We start from the raw sequence: 25,000 nt of genomic DNA on the forward strand, positions 1-25,000 counted from the left end.
GTTAGTGAAAACGTTTGTACTTACTGGAACTTTTGAGGAAGAACTCTAGCCTGTCAGGTATACCTCATTTATAATGTACAATTTGTGAACACGTATTTCCTGTTTTTTTAACCTAACAAGATTTGTGCCCAGAAATGTAATTCCAGTGGTCCGGGCTGTTAAACACTATTTATATGGTGGAAGAACGCTAAAGTCTGCTAAAGCTCTTAATTGTAACAGTTTTTAAGGACATGCATTCAAAGAATAACTGGATGTAAATTTAGTAACTATCTGTAGAGACAGAGATCCTGGAATGTGACAACTAGTGAAGTCTAAAGAAAGCTTGAAAGGGAGGGACATAAAAGGGAGAAAATGCTAACTAACTGAACTGTAATCTCATGGGACTTATCTAAGATTGTGAACATAATTGTGAAAGTCTGGGCAAGAGATACGTTTAATGTCTTTCCCTTTCAAGAATACACAGGCATGAGGTTTAAAAGCTAGTTTAACCCTAGTCTGTGTGCTGGTGGAAGAAAGTGTTGGTGAGCTGAAGTGCTGATGGGCACCAGTGGGTTGAGATACATGTATGCACTTTTAATATATCTTTTATAATGTTTTCCTTTAACGTCTATCTTTTTTGGACTCATTTCTCATCTGTGCATGTGTGTTGTGTTATTCGTTCTTGCAAACAAGCTTGTTCATTTGTTAACTCAAAGCCTTGTTAAATTGACTCCTTTTAAAATAAATAACTGTCATCTGGGAGAGAGGTATCCATAATAGGGGTATCCTTTGTAAATTAACCTTGTTGTGATCAGAAGAAGTGGTCAGTAAATAAAGGAGGGGGCCAGTTCATCTTTCCTAACCTTGGAGCATGACATTTTTGGGTATTTCACCTGGAACTGTAGTAAATTTGAGAACCTTGTCGAGGGCCTGGTCAAAATACCATGACATGATAACAAATGAAAAAAGAGGTTCCCAACTATCAAGTTTTGGAAAGCTGACTCACCTGAGAAGTTCAGAACTTCATCCCAAAATTTTAACCTGCCATCAGGAAACTGAATATTTTCGTCCTGACTACTTAAGTCCCACGCCTGCCCTTCTAAAACTTAGGGTGGACCCAGAAGCTTCCACCCATTAGTAAATTCGGATATACTTGTATATTTTAAAAAAAGTACAAGATTGTGTATGAACTTGTGTAACTATTATAATTTAATTATGTATATGTTTTAATAGGCCCCAAGATAACAGCAATGGAATGTCTGGAAGGAATGGCATCCAGTTTATATGGCGAGCTGTTTACGCTGTTAATCTCACTTATTAATAGGTGAAACTTCCTTTATATTCAGTTGTTGGATTTGCACAGAATGTTTGTGTAACTGCAAATGAGTGTTAGATTGTTCCACATTATGTACAATTGTTTAACCTTTAGCGTACTTGACTTTGTAACATTTCGAATTTACATAATTACTGGATAATACCTTCAGTCTCTTATTAGTAGTTGCAGAATTTGCCCTGAGTAACTTCATTCTTGTTCCTTTCACCTCACCTTATTGAGACAATATGTTCAGATGTCTGAGCCAGATGTTATGGAATTCTGTGCCTAAGCCCTGCTGCTGCTGTTCCTCCATTTCTCCGAGACCTTCCTTAAAACTCAGGTCTATAGCAGAGCTTGGACCACCCCTCCTAATGTCAATTTCTTTAGTTCTGCGTCTTTATTCATTTGTCTGCTTAGACCTTGAAAAAACAGTTTTATAAAGTTTAAATGTTGAATTTAATTGATACTTGCTGAAATATAAGATTACAGAAACATAAAGGATTATGGAAAAATGCTTAACTTCCTAATATCCTTTGGAAAAAAGATAACTTTTTTGGTGTAAGGCAGTGGGTGCCGTACAGGTTTATGCCCTGATTTGATTGTTTTGGAAGTCACCATAGATTTTATTCGTCAATTGTGCATAACATGCATGGAAATCCATCAGATTTAATAAAACCACTGAAAAAATCTGCACGTGAGAAGTATCTATTGTCCAATGCCAAAGCTATTACAATATGTAAAAACAAAGAATATACAAAATAATATTGATATTTCTAACATTTGCTTTTCATGCATATTAGGGCGCTTAAATCCACCCAGAATTCACTTTGTTCAATAATGATAGTGGACTCCCCTGGATTTCAGAATCCAAGGAACACATCACAAGACAGGGCTGCAACTTATGAAGAGCTCTGCCATAATTATGCCCAGGAGCGTTTGCAGATGCTGTTCTATGAGCGAACGTTTTTGAAAGAACTTGATCGATACAAAGAGGTATTCTGTTTGCCACAACTCCTATAAACAAACAATATTAATCAGGACTAGCTACTGTAATGGGCAGTGATATAAATAATGAACTGTACATTTTCATTAATAAGATCAATGAATTCGCATCCAAAATTCTTGTGTTAAGGCAATCAAGTAGACTTGAGCATTTCTTTGATTTATATAGTGCAAGTCTCTAATCTTTAAAGTTTAGGAGATTGAACTTTGAAAACAATTACTTTAAATTTATGTAATCTATACTAATCAACTGATGGTTGTCTAGAGTTGTAACTGTAATCAGAATTAAGCCTATTAATATGTCCTCTGTCCTCTCTAGGAAAACATAGAGCTTGAATTAGATGATGTAGAATCCAGTTCTTCTATTTCTGTAGCTGCCATAGATCAAACCTCGCACCAGGCACTGGTAAGAAGCTGAGGCATGATGATTTAAGAAAAAAAAAACAATTTGTCATGCTATCTAATACCAGATATAGGAAGTGTATCAGCTTTTGCCCTGATAAGTACAAAGAGTTTCTACAGAAGTCAGCTTGGCTTTGCAATAATGGAAAGTACACTTAAATTCACTTATTGAAGTGTGTCTTAAATAGTGTGGTTAAATAATTGATCAATAGCTACCATTAAGCCTGATGCTATCAAGATTTAAAAGAGAACAATTGTGCTATTAGTATTTCCATTAATGCAGTTTTTTTTTTTGAAAAACTGGTGTCTGTGTGTAAATGTCTCTGATGCATTAAAGTGTACTTTTCACTCATCATCGCTCCTAATGAGCTGTAGATTGGTTTTTTTTCCTCATCTGGAATTTAGTTTCTGCACTGAAACATTATTAGATGAATGATAAGCTTGTATAGATTACCAAAATTAAGCAGAAATGTTGCTAAGAGGACACATTTCGGAAGTAGTGCATTTCTTTACATTTTTCCCCCATAGGTTCGAACTTTGGCTAGAACTGATGAAGCAAGAGGGTTGCTTTGGCTACTGGATGAGGAAGCCCTACAACCCGATGGAAATGAAGACACGCTTTTAGAACGGCTGTTTACTTACTATGGCCAACAAGATGGTGATAAGAATGGTGCAGTGTCAAAAATAAAATAATTGACCTTCAAGCGACGTCGGAACAAATAATTTTCAAACGTGTGTCAGTAAATGTCTGACCAGCATACACACTGTTGCAGTTTTTTCCCGCAAAGATGGATGAAAATCTGTGTATCAGTTAGCTTTATGTAATTGAAGAAGAATTTTTGATCTAAGTAGTTACTTTTGATTACATGCTGGATGGAGCAAACCTGCTAAATCCACTACAAATCCACTGACTCCCAGAGCTACCTGGACTATACATCCTCACACCTACTTCCTGTAAAGACTCCATCCCATTCTCTCAGTTCCTCCGTCTCCATCGTATATGCTTAGATGAGGCCATTTTCGACAAGGGAGCCTCCGAAATGTCCACCTTCTTCCTTAACCGAGGATTCCCCAGCTCCGTTTTTGACAGGGCCTTCAACCAGGTCCGGCCCATCTCCTGCACTTCCGCCCTCACCCCTTCTCTTCCCTCCCGCAACAGCGATAGGGTTCCCCCTGTCCTTACCTACCATCCCACCAGCATCCACATCCAGAAGATCATCAGATGCCATTTCTGCCACCTCCAGCAAGATGCCACTTCCAGACACATATTCCCCTCCCCTTCCTTGTCTGCCTTCCGCAGGGACTGTTCCCTCTGGGACACCCTGACACACATTTCCTTTACCCCCCAAAACCCGCCCACAGCCCTACGGCACCTTCCCCTGTAAACGACGAAGGTGCAACACCTGCCCATTTACCTCCTCCCTCCCAAGTACCCAAGGGCCCAAACATACCTTCCAGGTGAAACAACACTTCACCTGCACTTCCCAGAATCTAGTCTACTACATCCGCTGCTCGCAATGTGGTCTCATCTACATTGGGGAAATGAAGCGTAGACTGGGTGACCTCTTCGCAGGACATCTACGCTCTGCTCACAAAAAAGACCCTGAACTACTTGTTGCCTGCCACTTTAACGCATCACCTTGTTCCCTGGCCAACATCTCTGTCTCTGGCTTGCTGCAGTGTTCCAGCAAAGCTCAACGTAAGCTCGAAGAACAACACCTCAGTTTCTGCTTGGGGACCCTGAAGCCCTCCGGACTCAATATTGAGTTCAATAATTTTAGGGCCTAAACTCTCCCATGTCCTAACCCCCTGCCCCCACACACCAGGCCTTGCTATCACATAGTCTGCCATTACATATTACCTGAGGTTAGTCACTAATAGTTTCCATTAACAACTATTCACCCTCCCAGCCTGATCGTTATCAACTCTGTCTGTCCAACTGCTCTTCTCTCTCTTTAGTCTCTATCCTATCGTTTACTCCCTATCCCATCCCCCTCCCTTTTTTCTGCATATAAACTGACATTTTCCTAGCCACCATCAGTTCTGAGGAAGGGTCACCGGACCTGAAATGTTAACTCTGTTTTTTCCTTCACAGATGCTGCCAGACCTGCTGAGCTTTTCCAGCAACTTTGTTTTCGTTCCTGCTAAAACCTTACCAGAATTTGTTGCCTTGCTTTTCAGGCCAGAGTCCCTTGCTAAAAAGCAACAAAGCTCATCATTTCATCCTGGGACATTATTACAATACTAATTGGGTGGAGTATGACACAACTGGCTGGTTGAATCATGCAAAACAGAACCCTGCATCCCAAAATGCTGCTTTCCTATTACAGGATTCACAGAAGTAAGCAGTAGCCAATTTTACTAAGTGTTTGTTACTATATTTATAAGATACAAGAAATATTGATCCAATATATAATTTTACAGCTTTTTTTGTCTAGATAGTGGTTCAGGTATTGAATTATAATCTATTTTTCTGCCTTTTTTAGTTTTATGTAACTGCAATATAATTGTAATTTATTTTTCCAGGAAGATCATTAGCAATCTATTTATGGGCAGAGCTGGAACAGTCACGGTATTATCTGGTTCAATTGCTGGCCTAGAGGGAGGATCCCAGCTTACCTTAAGAAGAGCCACAAGCATGAGAAAGACCTTCACCACTGGTGTAGCTGCTGTGAAGAAGAAATCATCTTGCATTCAGATCAAACTTCAAGTGGTTAGTAAATCAACAAACAAGTTTCAACACTTTGATATCATTGTGTTTAAGGTTAGGGTAGGGGTAGATGCATGTTTTTCTGGAAGAAAATTGAACTGTATTATCTATTGCAATTGTTGTATAATTATTTAATAATTTGGTCATTTGGTAGTACAATAAGTATTATTGAAAAAAGATGCATTTTATTGAAGTTTTTTTCATATTGCACAAATCTGTTGTTTTATATTATAAGATGCATTGGTATTTTGTCTTGATATTTCTTATGATTGCTGTGATGAGTGCAAGACAAGAAGCTTTGACGATGTTTTTTTTAAGCAGTGCTCAATTATTTATCTTATTCAGTTGTTGGTTGTCTTTTTAATTTTTATTCATTGTATAAGTTATTTGATTTACTTCATAGTAATACACTTGGCTTCTAAACTTGTGTTTTAAATCTAATTTTATTTGAATCTTAAAAGTTTTGGAATTTCTTTAAAATTTAAGCATCAATGAATTGAATTTTATTTTATTTTAAATTAGATTAAATTCTATTAATAATAAAGCACTTTAATTCAGGGGAAAAATATTTTAAAGTTTATTATTATAATAACCCTTTATTGTATTCTAATGCTAACATTTGAACAAATCTACTTTTATTCTTAGATGGATTTGTAGATGTTTGATTTACCACTTTTTAATTTGATTTTCTATCAATATTTAAGATGAGACCTGCTGTAATGTTTAAAATATTAATAATCTAATTATGTTTTCATGTTAAAGCTTCAAAAGCCTCAGATTGTTTTTGTACATTAACAACTGTGCTTATGGATGTTCATTTTTGCTAGACAGCTTTGAATGCATGATCTATATGTTTCATACTTATCATTATATTCACTAAAACTGTGAATTGCTTAGGAACTTTTTATTTTATTCAGTTCAGGAAAAAAATACTTCTTCCATGCAAGAAGGGGATATGGGCTGATTCCGTTGGTTATTGGACTCTGTTTACTCCTTTTCAATTCTTGATCAATCTTATTTCATTCATGGGATGTAGGCATTGCTGGCCAGGCTTGTATTTATTGCCTATCCCTGATTGGCCTGAGAAGGCAGTGAAGCACGGCAGTCTTTGGGTGTAGGGACACTGCTGTTAGGAAGGAGGGGTCTGATGGCTTTTATGGGTTCTTACTAATGTTCCCACTAAGCTGCACTTGAGTGTGGTTGCACAGTATGCTGGAAGGTACCGTGCAGAGTTGCACTCACATTTACCTCGGAACAAGTGCACAAAAATAAAAAAAAAACAAAGAATATTGAGAAGCTTGGCTGCATAATTTTTCAGAAAATATTTGATTAGACTGGTGAATTTGGGCCCCTTACCAAAAACCTTCTGAAAAATCATATGTTACATTAACTTCACATGCCTTTTTATGTACACTTGGCATTCTTCAAAAGAACTCTGAAATTTTGCTATGGTGCTGGCTGTACTCACTAACAAATCAATTTTTAAATGCTTTTAGTTTTATCTCATTAAGGATTCTAAATTTTTATTCTCAATAAAATGTCTAAATAACGTACAGAAAAAGTACATGAAACATCCTTGCTTTTGCTGTTTATAAAAAGAATGTATAAACTATTTGCCTGAATTTCTTTACAGGATGCTCTTATTGACACAATCAAAAAGTCTAAGATTCATTTCATTCATTGTTTACTGCCAAAAACTGATGTCTTTACTGAAACAAAGGTATCTCCAACTCCATCTTTCAAATCTGGAATCATAGAACCTGATACCCAAGCAGAAAACTTTGAAGCAGGTTTGATGCAGCTGGATGTGCCACTACTTCGAGCCCAGATTAGGGGATGCAAACTTCTTGATGCCCTTAGAATATATAGACAAGGTAGATTCCATTAAATTTCAAACTTATGCATTAGCTTTTAACGTCTGTGTTTAAAAAAGTCTTTTTTTTTTGGTAGATTCCAAACATATAAGTAGCCCTTCAGAGATACTGGCTGAGATATTATTGGGTGGGTGGATGATCAGAAATAGAGTGGAATTTTGGATGGAAGATCCAGACACATTGTAGGATGTTATCCTTACAGTATGCTTTCTTTTTGTCATTAACAAAGGTCCCTCTCTCAAGTCAGCCTGATTTGAGGCTTGACTGCATGTTGTAACTCTGGAGAAAGTTGCTGGAGCAGATATTTGTATCTGGAGAGACGATTACAGGAAGGAGGAGGTTGAGGTAGAAATATCCCAATTCGCAATCCCAGGACTCAGTTTATATGGAGCAGAGCTTAGAAGGGAAAGCACTCCTACTCCTCTTGTCTTAGCAAGCAGTGCTATAAAGGGATTACATTCTACTTGAAACCAACTTCATTTCTCTTCAGTTGCTTTGTTTCCACAAGTCCTGAGAACTTAGTCACTCATTGTAAGGCTTGGCAGCATGTTAAATCATTAGATTACTGAAATATTTAAATTGGCTATTTGCCTCTGTTAAGCATAGACAGGGGGAGATCGGAGTCAGATTTCATACTTTAAGTGTTATAACGTCTGTCCTGACTCCGGTGTTCACTATTAAAACTTGGTTAATTTTTGTTGTATGTATTTAGCTAACATAGGACTGAAATTTCCAAATGGCTCAAGTTGTTAGAGTTTGCGTGTTTAAAATTTGAGATCACCTTCCATGTATAACTATATATTAGGATTTTAATTCCTGATTGAAACCAAAGATTGAAGAACATACGTTGGAAAACTTTTGATAGCTGTTCACGAGGGAGGATATTTTGTTATGATCTTATTTCCCTGTTTTCAATAAATATTTAATCTTTATTGTACTATGATCCTAACAGTATGTAGCACAATTAAACAAAGTTATTTCAATCACAAGGGAATTTCTTTGGAGTGAGTTCCTTGGTGTTTGAGGATCTAAAATAGATAGTGGATACACATTAAATAGCATTTGTACAACTGGTACAGTAAAAAGCCCTAAAGTGGAATGTTAGGAAATGGTACATATCCCCTCAAGAAACTTATTGCATGCTACTTTAGTCACAGAGTTCTTAGTTATTCGTGATTTTCTCGGTGAGTGGAAAGAATTTCATAAATAGGTACAAGGACATAGGGCTGTAGTTGCAGACTATCTGTTTAATCCCGGTGTCAGGAACTCTTATAGAAATGATAATCCAAGACAGTGTAAACAGTCACTTGAATAAATGTGGATTAGTTAAGAAAAGCTATTATTGACTTGTTGAAGGAAAATCATGTTTGACTAATTTAAGTGAGGTTTTTGATGAGGAAACACCACATTGATGGTAATGTAGTTGATGTGGTGTACGAGAACTTCCAAAAAACATGTAATGAAGTGCCACATCACAGTTGTCAGTAAAATTAAAGTCCATGGAATAAAAGGAACAACGACACAATGGGCACAAAGTTAGCTGTATGAGAAGAAATTGATAGTTGTGGGGAATATTTTTCTTTGCACTGGAGCAAGGCATAGAGTGGGATTCTTCGGGTAACTGTTAGGGTCATTGCTTTCCTTAATTTGTAAATGATGTAGTCACCTGTGTGCAGATCACCATTTCAAAATTTTCAAATGTTACAAAACTTGTAAATATTGTGAACTGTGAGGAGGATTGTCCTAAACTTCGAAAATAAAGACAGGCTAGATGAATGGGCAGGCACATGGCAGATGAAACTTAATGAAAAAGTGTGTAGTGATGTATATTGGTGGGAAGAGTAAATTAAGGCAATAAAAAAGAGTTCCAAACCTAAAGGGACAAAGAAGCAGAGAGATCTTGTGATATTTGTGCACAAATCATTGAAGATCGCAATAAAACTTGAGAAAGAATTTAAAAGTTACACAAGAACCTTGAGTTTATAAGCAGAAGCACGGAATACAAAAGTAAGGCAATTATGTTGAATATTTGTGACACAATACTGCAATTGAATACAACCAATACTTCAGAGTACTGAGCACCACACTTCATGGAGAAGGTGAATGCTTTGAATGCATGATCTGCAATTTAAGCTGATTGGCATGCTGCTCACTTGGAGACTGGTGCAGCCAGGATGGGCCGAATGGCCGCCTCCTGTATAGTGCTGCGATTCTGTCTATCGAGAGCCAGAGGTAGCATGAAGAAAACTTTTTTTCAGGCAGCAATTGACAAGATCTGGAATGCACTGTCTTGAATGTGTGGTAATGGCACATTCAATCCAGAATTGTCAAAGAGAATTGAATGATCATCTGAAGATGAAACATTTGCAGGACCACAGGGGAAAAGTATGGGAGTGGGACAAGCTGAGTTGCTTTTGCAGAGAGTCTACATGGACACCACAGGCTGAGCAGCCCTCCATTGTAACCATTCTGTGATTTCATAATGACTGCTACTGATACTTCTCTCCTTATTTTGAGCAATGTCAGTTGTCATTGTAATAAAAGTTTGTGCCTTTTTGATAAAATGAAATAATTTAAAATGTAAACAGTGCCCTTCTTTCATTTCAATCTGTAGGTTATCCAGATCATATGGTGTTTTCTGAGTTTAGGCGACGTTTTGATGTTCTTGCACCACATCTAACAAAAAAATATGGACGTAACTACATTGTTAAAGATGAAAAACGGGTGAGTTAACTGTGACAATACATTTTAATTCATAAAATTTTTGATTAGGCATTTTCTGTTAGTTATAACCTTGCCATTTTTATTGAAGACATATATGAAATACCTCCATGAAGGCTAGTATCCTGTTGCCAAGTTTTATTTAGATGTGCATAGTACATGTCGCTGACCCAGCTAGCACAGATCCTGCTCCTCGAGTGAACAGAACCCTCACACTCCTGTTTGTATCTGTCAGCCTGGACTCCTTAATTGGACCAAGTTAACGGACCCAGTCAGGAAAATCATATTCTATCGGATCCACTTGGCTACCTCATTCCAATTGCTGTGTCCCTCCTCCACTAAGTCCTGGGATGTAGGCCTGTTCTTTTTCCTGTAGCTTCTTTTGGGATGCTTACGCACTAGGTCCGGTTCCTCCGACTCTGCCTTGGATACTGGCAGCGTGTATTGGACCGTAGCCCAGCTCTTGCACCTGGAGCATCTCAGAAGAAATTCATCATCATCAGGTGGTAACAGCGACATCTACCATGTCCACCTCGTCCTTAGAGGTTTCTTTGATGATAGGCAGAGGGGGGAGAACCCACAGATTCTGATAGCCTTGCTGGATAGTCTGAGGGGCTGGCTATGTTTTGCTTCTATCCCGTTTGCGAGGTTGCAGCTTTCATGCTGTCCACATGCTTGTTCAGGACTGCCTCTCCTCCCCCGACTTTGTACATCACAGAACCTGACCTGACATCGACCATGCCTCTTAGCATGCAGGACCATTCCTGTGGTTTCAATACCAAACTTTGTCTTCTGAAGTAACCTGCCTGTCTCGCAGAGAAGTCTTGTGCGGAGTTGTCTCCCCATTAGCAATCTATTGGAGCTATCTCTGGAGTTGCGTGAGGGTGGTCCTATATTCGTATAGGAACTGGGTCAGTTTGGTATCGAATGAAGCTGTAGGCTTTTTTTTTTTTTAAGGCTGCCTTCAAAGTTTGGACTGCTCTTTCCACCAGACCATTGGATGATGAATGGTACGAAGCTGTCCTTGCATGCTGAATCCCATTCGACTTTAGAAATACTTGAATTCTCTGCTGATAAATGCCGGCCCATTGTCTGTGACCAACACTTCAGGAGTCCGTGTATTCCAAAAGATGTTTGCAACTTTTCAATCGTTATCTCCGTGTTTGACGAATGAACTCTACACACATCCAACCACTTTAAATGGGTGTCCACAATGACTAAGAATATAGACCCCGTGAAAGAACTGGCGTAATCAATGTGTAACCAGGTCCAGGGTTTACCCTGCCATTGGCATGAATGTGAAGAGCTGCTAATGGTAAATTTGGTCCTTGTTGGCACTCTTTTTGGCATTGCCTGACCAAGGCGACTATGTCAACATTCGATCTTGGCCACCAGACACAACGTCTCACCAACGTTTTCATTTTGGAAACCCCTAGATGACCCTGGAGTAGTTCAGCCAGTATCTGGCGATGACCTTTACTCGTGTCAATCATTCTTGCTCCCCTAAATAATATGTCATCCTCTATGGTGATCTGATCTTGCCAGGTCCAGAAGGGTTTCAATCCTGGTTGTGATGGCTGTTTTGTTTCCCACGTTACCACTAGCTCTTTTGCACGACCAGATCCTTTAGTGTCCAAGGTCTGACATTGTCAGCATTGACCGGAAGGATGTCCAGAAAGTTTAAAATCAGAACGGACTGTTCCAGTGTTCTATCTACTTGTGGGACGCAGCTCAAGGCATCCACATTTGCTGCTTGGCCTCTTGGATGGTGTTCCAACTTTTAATTGTACACATTTAGAATAAGAGCCCACCGCTGAATTCGACCTGAAGCTATGGGCAGCATGGCCCTGTCCTCTTTAAGTAGCCATAGCAAGGGTTTCTGGTCTGTTACTACTACAAATTTATGTCCATAAAAAGGTGTTGGTGAAACTCTCACACCAAAGATCACCACCAAACTTTCCTTCTCTATCTGGGCATATCTTTGTTTGGCATCAGGCAAAATCTGGGAAACATAGGCTATCGGGCGTTCCCCTCCGCTGGGCCATCAGTGAGCCAACACTGCTCTGATATTGTATGGGGAGGCATTGCATATTGTCATCACATCCCGCTTGGGATTGTAGTGTGCCAGCACCTTAGACAACAATAGCTGCTTCACTTACCGAAAGGCTACATCTTGACTACAAGAACGTTTCCAAGGCTGACTCTTTTCCAACAGCAAATTTAAGAGTGCCAGGATGGAGGCCACATTATGTATGAATTTTATGTAATATTTCACCAACTCCAGGAAGGACCTACGTCACAGACAGACATGGGAGCTAGGACACTCTGCCTTCACTGTATCGTTCACCTGGTATAACGCAGTCTTGTGGACTCTGTAGCCCAAGTAGGTCACATGGGGTGCTTGGAACACACATATTTCCCCTCCTGACACATTCCCCTGCCTTGGAGAAATATTTAAGCAATGTGTCCAAGTTCTCTAAATGCTCTTTATTGGTCTTCCCGGTTATTGGCACGTCATCCAGATAAATGGTGACCTGGAGTAAACTTTGTAAAATGTTTTCCAACATCTGCTGGAAAATGGCACGGCCTGATGATACGCCAAAAGGCAGTCTTAGTATATTGGTACAAACCCTAATGGGTATTAATTGTAGCATACTTCTGGGAATCCTCATCTAACCTCAGTTGCAGGGGCTCATGTCCAGCTTTGTGACCCCTGCCAGTTTTGTGTATAAGTTCTCTTCTCTATGCGAGGGATTGGGTATTTATCCACTGGGAAAAGTGATTCACTGTTTGAAATCCCCACAAAAGTGAGCCGACCCATCTGGCTTCACAGTCAGTATGACCGGTGCTGCCCATCCCACAAACGTGACTGGTTTGATGATTCCTTCGCTTTCCAGTCCTCTGATTTCTGCTTCTACTTTTGCACATAAGTCAAATGGCAAATGGTGGGCCTTGCAGAATTGTGGATTTGCATCTTGATCAACACGCAAGATGGCTTTGGCCCCATTGATAGTCCCTAGATCTTCCTTAGAAACTTCCGGTATTCAATTAGGACTTTGTTCAGGCAGCTATTTTCTAATTGAAAAATGTTGAGCCTATTGAGAGGAATCTTTCTCAACCAATTTTGGCCCATCAAGCTTGAGCCCAAACCTTTAACTACAACCAGTGTTAACTGAACCAGCTGCTTCTCACATGAGACCAGAACTGAAGGTGTACCCTTAATCTGTAAGAGTTCTCTGGTATAGGTTCTAAACCTGGCCAGAGTCTTGCGCAGACTTAACGGTTGGAGTCCAGAGCGAATTTCGGTAAAGACTGGTTCCGCAAACACCAAAACAGCTACACTGGTATCGACCTCCATTAGAACTGGGTGACCATTGAACTAGACGTGTATTTTGATTGGTTCTGATTTGTACATTGCTGAACAATTTAACTGTTCCAAACCAGCTGTAGGTGGAGTTCCAGGATATACACTCTCCTGGATACTGGCCTACAAGTTCTCTTACTCAATTTAGGCCTAGTGGGACTCTTCTGCTGTCTCGAGTCCATATACCAGTAGCAACTACAATGGATCCTTGAGAAAATTCTAACTGTTTGGCTGAGACTTGACGTTGCTTTGGGGTTTTGCTGTGGACTGACTTAGGGTCCCTCTGTTCATGATATGTCCTGAATGAGGCCCGGCAACGGTGTTCCATTCAATCAGCATCCTCTGTCACTCATAAGCTGCACTTGTTGCATTTTCTAACAAGAAAGCGAGTTGTAGTGCCTGTTTGAAATCCAGTTGGACTTCAGCTGCTAGGTACTTTTGCATGGTCAAATCCGTAATCCCACATACCAACTGGTTTCTTGGTATCTCCTTAAGGGTTAAACCAAAATCACATGCCTCTGCCAGTCGTCTTAACCTCGTCAAAAATCCTGATTCGGTTTCCCCTGGATCTCGAACAGTCAAGTAAAACTGATAGCATCTCAGAATTAGAGGAAGTTTGGGGTTGTAATATTCCTTAGGTAAATCCGTAAATTGTTGAAAGGTTTTAATATCTAGTGCCTCCAGGAAAGGTAGGCTCCTAATAACCGAAAATACTGTAGGCCCACATGCTGTCAGGAGAATTGCTGATTGCTTTTCATCTGCCCCAATGTCATTTGCCTAGAAAAATAACACATTCTTTCCACAAACTTCGACGGTAGGATTGAATAAATCAAGCTTCCCAAATAGCGACATGATGTCAGAAATGCTTACCCCAATTCAAAGATGACTGTTGCAAGCAAATCTCTTCAGGGGTATGTTTTTCTCTCATTGCCACTGAAATAACTCCATGAAGGCTGGTATGCCATCACCCTTTATTTACACGTGCATAGCACATGACACTGACCCAGTTGGCTCCTGGACTGAACAGAGCCCCTGACACTCCTGCGTATATCTTTTAACCAGGGCTGCGTGGACCAGGTTAATAGCTCCAATCAGGGAAATCATATTGTATGAGATCCACCTGGCTTACCTTGTTCCAATCACTGCAGTGTACTGCTGAGTAACACAAAACATAATTAGTTGAAAGTATGTAAAAGGGCTGGATTCACCTATCTCAAAGCATTATTATTTAGAGTTGTGGCCAAGCTCTCAGTAATTAGTCAAGAAAATAAGAAGTGAAGCATAATGCTCAGTTTCAAATCCATTTTCAAAAAAAATCTAATTACAGTGCTATTAAATGTTCTACCAAAATAATCTCCATCATATCATTTCCCAGCATTAAAGGTCAATTATTTGAACAAAGTAAGAGTTTCTACTTTGTGATTTTGATATGTAAAATATTACCCCAAAAACGTAACTTCTACTGTCCACAATAACAAAATTACATGCTTTGGGACTGCTTTTAATCTCTTGCTTCATGGTATTGGACATCATGCTACAACTGGAGCAGCATGTTATATTTAGATATCATGTTTTCATTGTTTCATCCTGACCCAAAGAGAACTGGATGGCTGTGGGACTCCGATTGTATAAGTTAATTTTGCTTATTGTCACAGGAACACATGAATTGTGTTACTTGACCCAGGGAAGAGAAAATGTTCAATGCTTTAAAATTAATGGTTTTAAATCCAATTTAAATAAACAACTGAAAATTGATTGTTATCCTGGATAAACAAGAAAACCAAATTGACTGCAGTTACTCACTTTTTTTAAACTATATTCGGTAGGATAAGAGGATTACATCACAGTTGATGTTTTGTATAAAAATATTCAGAAGTTTAATATTTTACCACTTTTCAAATAAAAGCACAATTGTTGGAAGGGTTAAGTAATGGGGTTCAAGGATTGACCATCACCTCGTTGATATGGAGTAGTATTTAGTGAAATGTTAATTAGAGGGCTGTTTGTTTTTAAACTGCAGGCACATTGTGATAGTGAAAATGATACACAAAAGGCATCTTCCATATAAGGCAGTACATGTGTAGTGAATTTATCACTGTGGCAACGAACAAACACAAAAGTCTCTTTAGTACGCAGTGTTTGGACACTTGCTTTAAAAGTATAGCATTATAAAACCATCACAAACAACTTATAAGAGGCAAAATTAGTGTTGCAGTCAAGATATTCGAATATTCTATTTGATTTGAACTGCCTGGATTGTCTTTATCAGTGGCACCATTAGAGTTGAAATATTTTAACTGTAAGCTTAAGTTTAACTGTTTATTTTTAGCAGTAATGGAGAGTTAACTTCTTAGTTTCTTTTGAAAGTTGTATTTGTGTATAAACCAGTTAAAATTAGGAACAGAAATATTATTTTTCTTACCGAAACTAGTTCTGATGTCTATACTTTTACTACTGCATTTTTGGATGTGTTATTGCAGAGATGTGGGTAACATAATTCAGTGAAACTTAGCCTCGATGAGAATTAGACATAAAGTAATCTGCACTCAATGCATTTGCAAAGTTTTATCTTCGGCAGAGGCTTACTGCATGCCCTGATTTAAACAAACAAGCAAGAATGCTCCAACACCAAAATATATTTTGAAACCATATGTTTTACTCATTGAATTTTGAGGGTAAAAATCTTAACTGGAAATTCTAATCTTTTGGAGAAAATACACCACATGAAAAGAGTAAATTCGTCTTTTAAAAAGTGATTACATTTGCATTTGGGATTCATAATATGTTTCTTTTTCACTTGTAGGCAGTGGAAGAACTTCTGGAGTCCTTGGATTTGGAGAAGAGCAGTTACCACATAGGACTTAGTCGGGTAAGTAATACGGTTTCAAAAATATTTGAGCAGACAAAATAGATAAGTAGCCCACAAGTATTTATATTACTATTTTTGTCTCACAGGAACAGGGAATCCGTGTGATTCCTTAATTTCTAGCTTGCGAAGTACGCATGGTCAGCATTTCATTGATAGTGAAACAAGTGGTAGTACTGGATGCGTGTAAAAAGTGAAACAGAAATACCACATGTTGGAAATATGCAATGAGTATGTTGGTGTGCAGAGGAAAAATGACAATCTGAGAGATACCTTCCCTGTAATCTTAACATTCAATTTTCCTGTCCCTTTAGATGTTGACAGGTAGTACTGAATTGTTTTCCCTTAAATGTTTGAAGTCAGTTGGCCAGATTGGTTTTAGTACAGTTCTAAATTAGAGAATTCATCTAATTGTTTTGATATTGCTGAGAATCTAGCTCCTTGCTTCTAAAAGCAAGATGTTACAGTTTAAATAATATTGAAGTTGGCATTATAATCAGTATGGATTAATATTGTAGGTTAATCACATGATTTAGAAGAATTTGGCTCATCGTTGCAATAGATATTGCAGATACCTTGTTTGTGGTTTGTAGAACAAACTGTGTTCCCTGGCCAACATCTGTCTTGGGCTTGCTACAGTGCTCTAGCGAAGCTCAGAGCAAGCTGGAAGAAAAACACCACCTCAATAAATTTCAATAATTTTAGGGCCTGAGCACATTCTCCCATATCCTTAACCCAACCATCTCACACTTGGCCTTGTCATCACATGGGCTGCTACCACAACCAATTTATTATCTGCCACTATCAGCTATTTATTCTTCCAAGCTAACCTTTACCCATTCTTTTGTCTGCCTAACTGATTTTCTTTCGCTCTTGCTCTTGCTGCCTCGGTGTGTCTGTGTCTCTCTTTTTTGGCCTCTGCCACTGCATGTGTGTCTCTCTCTCTCTTTCTCCATGCCTATGCCTCTGCCATTCTCTCACTCTCTCGCTCTGCCTCTCCCTCTCTCAAGCTTGCTCTCTGTATTGCATGCAATTTGTCTCTCTGGGCTCCAACCTCACCTATTGTTTACTCCTCCCTCTGTCTTTCTCCTTTTTTCTCTCTCGGCCGCCCTCTCTCTCTCTCTCCGTAGACGAACCGCTGGACCTGAAATGTTAACTCCGATTTCTCGCCACAGATGCTGCCAGACCTGCTGAGCTTTTTCCAGCAATTTCTGCTTTTGTTTCACATCTATTGGAAGCAGGTGTCAAATAAGTCCTGTCTGGCTTGTTGCATCTGACACGGCACTGCTCTATCATGCTGAAGGTGCTATTCCTTCTCATTGTCCTTGTTTTCCTCCTCATTTTGGTGGAGAAGTGAGCTACTTTATATTTATGCTCAACCTCAGTCAGGGGTTGTGTAACAGAATCATCAGTCACAATTGCAGACAGTAGCTCTTGCCTCACAGCAGCTGTCGTGGAAAGGTATCTAATCCTTGAAATGAAGCATAAACCTGAAAGTGATGCAGGCTGTAGACATAAGGGCAGCTTCAGCAGCATTTGGTGCAGATCTCGAAGATGTTGTTTGGCTGATCACCGATGACTTGTGCATTTACTTAATGGAAGCCTTTTCTATTGTTGAAGTTTGCCATATTATAATATGGCTCACTCAATGTGGTGTGTGTACAATCTATTACGCCCTGCATCTGGGATAATCCATCTATATTGGTTAAGCCTGCTGCCCAGGCTGCAACACTAATTTTGTCATGGGGAAATGTGATGAATTGATGTGATCGAGCACAAATTACATTGATAACAGCCTTGATACATTTGCGTGTTGTGGATTGAGAGATACCACACAGGTCTCCAATGGATCCTGGAAGCAGACAGTTTCATAATTTTTTGCACAGCTGTCACTTTGATAGTCACAGGGATAGGAAGGGCACTCACTGCTTCAGTTAGCAAATTCTACGCCATTAGGTGACCTAGTTGTTTGAGGATGTTCTGGGATATCTTCCGTCTATGTATCATTGCTCCTCAGTCATGGAGGAAATTACATTGAGGACAGTATAGGCAGTCCAGACTCTTATCTCCTACAGATCCTGAGAGTGTCTTCAGCTGCGATTTGTTCAGATGGAGGCTGTTTGACAGCTGCTGGTCTGGGATTGTCTAGTGCATTTGTTCCTCCTTGATATTTTTCTGTCTTCATTGCACAGCGATGACGACCCCTGCCGTGGCTGGATCCATTGGTCATGTTTGCATTTTAGGGGTGGGGAGTGGGGGAGGAAGTATCAGAAACATATCAGGTTCTCCGCTTGTTAAGTGATCTAGGGATCCTATTTGTTTTGACTGGCTTTGGATCCTAACCTAGCATCCTGGTATGATCTTGCTTGTGTCATAGTGACCAGACTTAATTTTGGCCTGAGACTTTACATTATGCTGAGCATGTGCTGAAATAAACTGTAACTTGCCTAAAACCTCTACTTAAGCTTAACTATCCCTATGCTCCTTGCTTCATTACTGTTGACCTGACAGGTTGTTATGTTTGCCTGGTTACATTTTCTAGATTGGCTAACTTGTCATGGTTCTCCTCAGGCTTGCTCAGCCCTTTGATTGCTATGGATGGTACGCCATTCAACCTTAAATCCAATAGGAATTAGGAACAGCACTACCACTAGTGGTTAGGAAGCAATTCTAATCTGGCCGAATGTTCATCCTAATATGGCAATCGTAAACTGTCTACCATTTACTCTGCATTTTCCATTTGATTTCCACATTTTCTCCCAGTAATTTGACCTCCTCTTGGTTTCACTGATACTGCTTCATTTTTGCCTAGTCCTCTCTCCTCATCTCACTTAAACATTCCAGCAGTTTTGGGATTTGCTTCCCCTCAGAAAGCCGGTACCTTAGGATTGTTGGTTATATTCATTATTTCCCTACAGGGTGGCCAGATGTTAGTTATCACCAAATGCCCAATTGTCATTGGGGCCTGAGCATGGAAGCAGAAACTAGAGTTGATCACTGGTCAGTGGATATTCATACTGATTTTTTGGCTTACTGCTGGTCACACTGTATTTTTTTTGTTCACAGTATGCTACCTGCATTGAGTTATGGCGAGCATTAGAACCTAGTTTAGGGTTGTACTAAAATAATATGCAAATCTCGTCCCTATCTCAATAAGATGAGGGCAGACAACCCTATTCTCTATAGCTAATCAGCGAGATCCATTTAGGAGTGAATTTCACTGGGTCATGTATTTGGATACTGAAAAGTCCTTTGAACAGTTACCTTCCATGACCCTGATCATCTTAAGTAGTCTACTACCATGTTGGTTAAATTCCACTGGAACTTAAAATCCCATCAACAAGCTCATTACTAATGAACTGCGAATGTCAGATGTAAGTACTGACTGGCTCAACACAATTATTCTAGCAATTCAATTGTTTCTTAAATTAGAAGTTGCAATTGAATAGCTAACTCTGACAGGACTGTTCAGCTGCACACTTCTTTCATTCAGCTTACAAACAATGAACATATTACCTAAAATTTGAACCTTTAGTCAACATTCATATTGATTTGATGAATGGATAATTTGGTAAATAGCTTGGGAATTATAAGGATTAAATTACGATAGATAATACTGATCCTAGATTTATGCATGGCAACTTTAGATGTAAAAAGAATTTACATTGCAATGCTTTACAGCTTCAGGCTCTGCTGTTCCCCATTATGAACTTCCCTGAAGTACTTATTATTCATGCTAATTGTTAACTGTGACACTTAGTGTTCAATTTTTAAAAATTAACCTTTTTTTTCTAATCAACCTTTTCAGAGATGTTATTACGCACCTCTGGCATAGGTGGGACCTTTACTGGGGCCAATTGGTCCAAGGTTAGGCACTCTACCTCTGCATCACAAGAGCCCCTCAAACATTTAGTGTTCCATTCTCTGATTGTAAGTGGTATCACCTGAATTTCTGTGGAACAGGCCTTACTGGGTCCCCTGATCAATGACCTAGTTCCTTCTGCAGTTGTGGTTGCCAGGCAATATTATAGTTTCCATGGTCCTGTAAGGAGAAAACATAGAGGACCCTGGAAACTAACTGGTCGTCACCAATTAGGACTTACTATTTATTGTGTTTCCATACTTGGTTGACTCTGTACATTATTTCTACTGGCCTTTCTCTCCCAAAGCCACGTATGCAACTGTTGCTGGTCGCAAGGTGTTCAAAGTCCTTGTGAGTGAAGTGCTAAGCCTGGTTTTCCAAGTAGGACCTAACCATTCCTTGATCCTCTTCAATCCAAATTATAATGTTACAAATTCAAACACACAAATGTCATACACACGAAAATAAATCCATAGTGGATCTTTTCCCTCTCATACTCCAGAATAGAAGAAAAGAATGGTTTCAACATAATGTTGCAGATTCAGCAACAACAATTGTCTTCACTCAGGAGAAGGATGGTGTAGAATTCAGGAAGAATGACTGTGATGTTCTTGAGCAGATTGATATAGGGAGTGAGAAATTTTTAAAACCAGGTTTAAAAATGTGCAAATCCCAGGCATCTGTGGGAGACAAGGGAAGAAATCACAGGGACTTTAACCCAAATTTTGATAACAATGCAAGTTAGAATGTTTTCCACTAACTTAAATCCTCATTTTTATCATAACTTCTTCTGGTTGCTGCTTATTTTAACTTAAGCCAATTTAATACAACCTTATTTCACATTTACCGTTTACCAATTTCTGAACACACAAAGTCTAAACACTAACACAAATTATTTTTTAAAAATCTATTCAACAGTATTGTGCTACTTCCAATCTAATTTTACTAACTTTTCCCTGACTCCTGTCCATGTCTGTTTCTACTACTGACTCTATTATTGGCCTGGCATTGTTTCTGGGCTTGTTTCCTCAGTTCCAAGTCGCTATTAATTATAACACCTTATCTACCTTCTTCCACTGCTGGACATCCCATCACATTTTTTTGTTCTTTGCTGGCTCCCAGCATTTCAAACCTTTTTCATCATCTTAACTGTCAATTTCCTCTATTTTAATCAACCACAAACTTGGGTATTAACCCCCTAGAGCTCCCAGGTAAAGGTATTTTCTTCATACAGGTCAGTATGTTTCCACTGATCACTACCTCAAATTTCTTACTCGTATTTTTATGACCATACTTCGCTCTGACACCTGCCATGTGGTGATTTATACCTCTGTTACACAACAGCACTGATCTACCCCTGTAGATTCTGGCCTAACTTTCTGACAATGGCTCTGATAAGACCATAAGGAATAGGAACAGAAGTAGGCCATTTGGCCCCTTGAGCCTGCTTCACCATTCAATAGGATCATGGTTGAACTAACATTCTTTACATCCACTTTCCTACCTTTTCCCTGTAGCCCTTGATTCCCCTACTGATCAAGAATCTGAGCCTTAATTATACACAGTTCTCTGTGGCATGGAGTTCCAAAGACACTCAACCCTCAGAAGAAATTCCTCATCTCAGCCTTAAATTGAGGCCATTTTTTTCTGGTCCTAGACCTTCCCATGAGGGGGAACGTCCTCTCAGCATTTACACTACCAAGCATCTTAAGAATCCAACCTTAAGCTCAACCCTGACGGTTCTTGGCTCTGTTCTGTTCCTTGATTCTGACCCCAGTATATTTTGGTTGCTTGACATTGAGTCTTCAGGCATTGTTTCTTTAATATCCACTTAAATTACCAGTCCTGAAACGATGAGGTAGACTTGCCTTAACTACTTGTAGTGAAATAAAGATTCTTGCCACTCTGATTTTATTTCCTCTGTCCTGATGTAGTGAATCCTATCATCAACACATGTAAAGGTGTTGGGGCTTGGTTCAGCACCCAAAACTGCCTTGAGTTGAATGCCTTGTTCAAAATTAGGGATTTACAGTCGATATGCGCATGCAAGGAGAAGTCCTACTCATGCGAATGATCTGAGAATATCCATATTAGTGATGTGAATTCTGCCTGAAATTGGTTAATTGTTAATTTTTTGAATTTGACAGCAGGTCTCTCTCTGAGCATGAGCAAGTTTTCTTTCCATTCTATCTTCCCAAGCTCGCCTCACCAGCTATGTACCATGTCCCTGTGGTGTCCCACTCAACACAGGTGGAGGTACTGGCAATTGCTGAGTGCTGATACCATCTTTTAAAACCCAACTGTGCACTTGGTCAAGTGCTGGCAGCCCACACGTTCCTGTCAATTGTCCCAGATGTTTCAGACTAAGGGAAACTTGCGCCCTACTTTGCTGACAGAGACCTGGAAGTCTTACTGGCCAGGTTGCTTGCAGTTGCTGCTCATGAAGCATGCCTCAAGGTATTGATGCCTGGTGTTCAAGAGGGAGGCCGGAGGTGCAAGTGACGAACTGGAGTCATCGGGTTCTGCTCTGACTTTCATATCAGGGATTGTCACCATCTAGCTTCTATCTGGCAGGTGGGAGAGTGGGAAACTTATTATCACTTAGGTGAGATGACTAAAAATAAGGCTGTAATTGCATGTAAATGGGCCTTTCACCAGTCATTTAAAAAAAGTATTGTTCTTATGGTTTAATATGTAGTTGAAAAATTTGACTTTTTGCCCTCAACGTCTGGAATTTCCTTGATTTTTAAAAAAAAATCAATTCTTACCCATTCCTCGAGTTATACATTCAGAGTCACCCAGCACGGAAACAGGCGCTTCGGCCCAACTCATTGATGCCCAACCAGGTGGTGGTGGTGAACAGGCTGCTTGAACTGCTGCAGTCTATTTTCTGTGGGTCAAAAGACAATGCCATTAGGGAGAAATTGCAGGACTTTGGTAATGGTCCTGGATTTGGAAGATGCTGATGGTGTCTTACTACTATTCTCTCTCAATTCTCTTGACTTTCTTGCCTTTGTCCATATCATTCAATGGATGGGGACTTTCTTTTCAATATTTGAGTAGCCAATCGATACTATTATCGAGGTTAATTTGACAAACTGTTTCTTTAATTGCTTAATCTTTCCTTCTTGCTCTGCCCTGATTTCGATGATTATCTATGTGATTTTGTATCAAACCGCCACACTTAACCTAAATTTTACACCAAGTAATCCATGATCCACATATGTCAGCCCCCTCTTACAGTCAGCAAAACTTTTGGAAGAACATCCTCGTGGCTAAATATGCTAAGAACGTTAAAAATAGATTAGGCATTCTATAGTTCAAAGTTATCTTCATATTGTTGTAACTTTTATAGTTCACTTTTGTTGATACTGTGGTCAGAGCACTGCATGAGAAGTTCTGTGCTAATTTAAGACTAGAAACTATCAATTCAAATAGTGCATCTGTGAAAAAGATTGGAAATCATATTCCTTCTTGTTTTTTAAGAAATCATTCTTAAGGCATATCAGCTGTTTTCGAATTCTGTTGTTTTTACACGTACACAATTTCAACAAGCATTTTTAAAACATGTTACAAAGATGCTATTGTTGAGCAAAAAAGCTAATTTCAACACTATTGCTGACAAAGATGCAAGCCTGAAAGCAGCAGAGCATATCTCGCTTTTAAACTTATTACATTTACTACAAACTGAATTTTCTTTGCTCTGTAGAATTAAATATGAATTCATTATTAAATTAATTATAAGTTTATGGTAGTTTAAGTTTAAACATTGAGCCCGATGTAATGCAAGTCACAAAACTGCACCATTGTTATGGAGAAGATATCTATGGTCAGTAATTTCAGTAATCAGAAGATTCTCCACATAGCTGGTGCATCAGTTTTTCTGAAACCATTTATAAGCACATCAATATAAAACTGGATTAACTGGAATTTTTTAAAATAAAAAGTGTTCTACTTTAGTGACTACCAAAACGAGAGTTAATGGGAATGGAGGGAAACATTGTCTGCTGGTTGGAGTTGTATCTAGCACAAAGGAAGATGTTGCAGTTGTTGGAGGTCAGAAATCTCAGCTCCAGAACATCTCTGCAGGAGTTCCTAAGGGTAGTGTCCTAGGCCCAACCCTTATCAGCTGTTTCATCAACAGCATTTGCTCCATTATAAGGTCAGAAGTGAGAATGTTTGCTGATGATCGTATAGTATTCAGTAACATGCATGATGATGCTGAAGCAGTTTGTGTCCAAATGCAGCAAGACCTGGACAGTATCCAGGCTTGTGCTGAAAGGTGGCAAGTAACATTCACACCATACAAATGCTAGGCAATGACCATCTCCAATAAGAAACTATCTAACCATCCTGCCCTCGTATTCAATGGCGTTACCATCACTGAATTCTCCACTATCAACAATAGGGTTTTCATTGACCAAAAACTGAACTGTACTTGCAAGAGCTGAATCTTGCAGTGAATAACTCACCTCCTGACTCTCCAAAACTTGTCCTTCATCTACAAATCAGGACCGTGATGGAATACTCCAGATGGATGTTGGAGTATAGCTCCAACAGCACTCAAGAAGCTTGATACCATCCAGGACAAATCAGCCCACTTGATTGGCACCACATCTACAAACATTCACACTGATGCTAAGTAGCAGGAATGCATACTATCTGCATAAATTCACCAAAGCTCGTTAGTACCATGAAACCCACAACCATTCCATCTAGAAGGACAGGGGCAGCAGATACATGGGAACACCACCACCTGCAAGTTCCCCTCCAAGCCACTCCTCATCCTGACTTGGAAATATATCCCTGTTCCTTCATGTTACTGGGTCAAACTCTCCCTGCGAAACAATTCTTCGCTAAGTGGCATTGTGGGTCTACCTACAGCATTCGGACTGCAGTGGTTCA

At 39.4% G+C, this 25,000-nt stretch overlaps 1 protein-coding gene across 8 annotated transcripts in view; it reads left to right on the forward strand.

Moving 5' to 3' along the window:
* The window catches only part of myo18ab (myosin XVIIIA b), a 296,427-nt gene that overhangs the window by 164,558 nt on the left and 106,869 nt on the right, over positions 1-25,000 (forward strand). For all 8 annotated transcript variants that reach the window (XM_048612570.1, XM_048612572.1, XM_048612571.1 and 5 more), the window contains 9 exons: positions 1,213-1,303; positions 2,095-2,287; positions 2,616-2,702; positions 3,227-3,368; positions 4,880-5,039; positions 5,225-5,411; positions 7,042-7,282; positions 9,897-10,006; positions 16,171-16,236. In XM_048612570.1, the coding sequence (XP_048468527.1) occupies positions 1,213-1,303; positions 2,095-2,287; positions 2,616-2,702; positions 3,227-3,368; positions 4,880-5,039; positions 5,225-5,411; positions 7,042-7,282; positions 9,897-10,006; positions 16,171-16,236 (1,277 nt within the window). The remainder of the gene's footprint in view (positions 1-1,212; positions 1,304-2,094; positions 2,288-2,615; positions 2,703-3,226; positions 3,369-4,879; positions 5,040-5,224; positions 5,412-7,041; positions 7,283-9,896; positions 10,007-16,170; positions 16,237-25,000) is intronic.

This window comes from Rhincodon typus, chromosome 26 (assembly GCF_021869965.1).
Source record: "Rhincodon typus isolate 14 chromosome 26, sRhiTyp1.1, whole genome shotgun sequence".
In the NCBI taxonomy this organism is placed as follows: Eukaryota; Metazoa; Chordata; class Chondrichthyes; order Orectolobiformes; family Rhincodontidae; genus Rhincodon; species Rhincodon typus.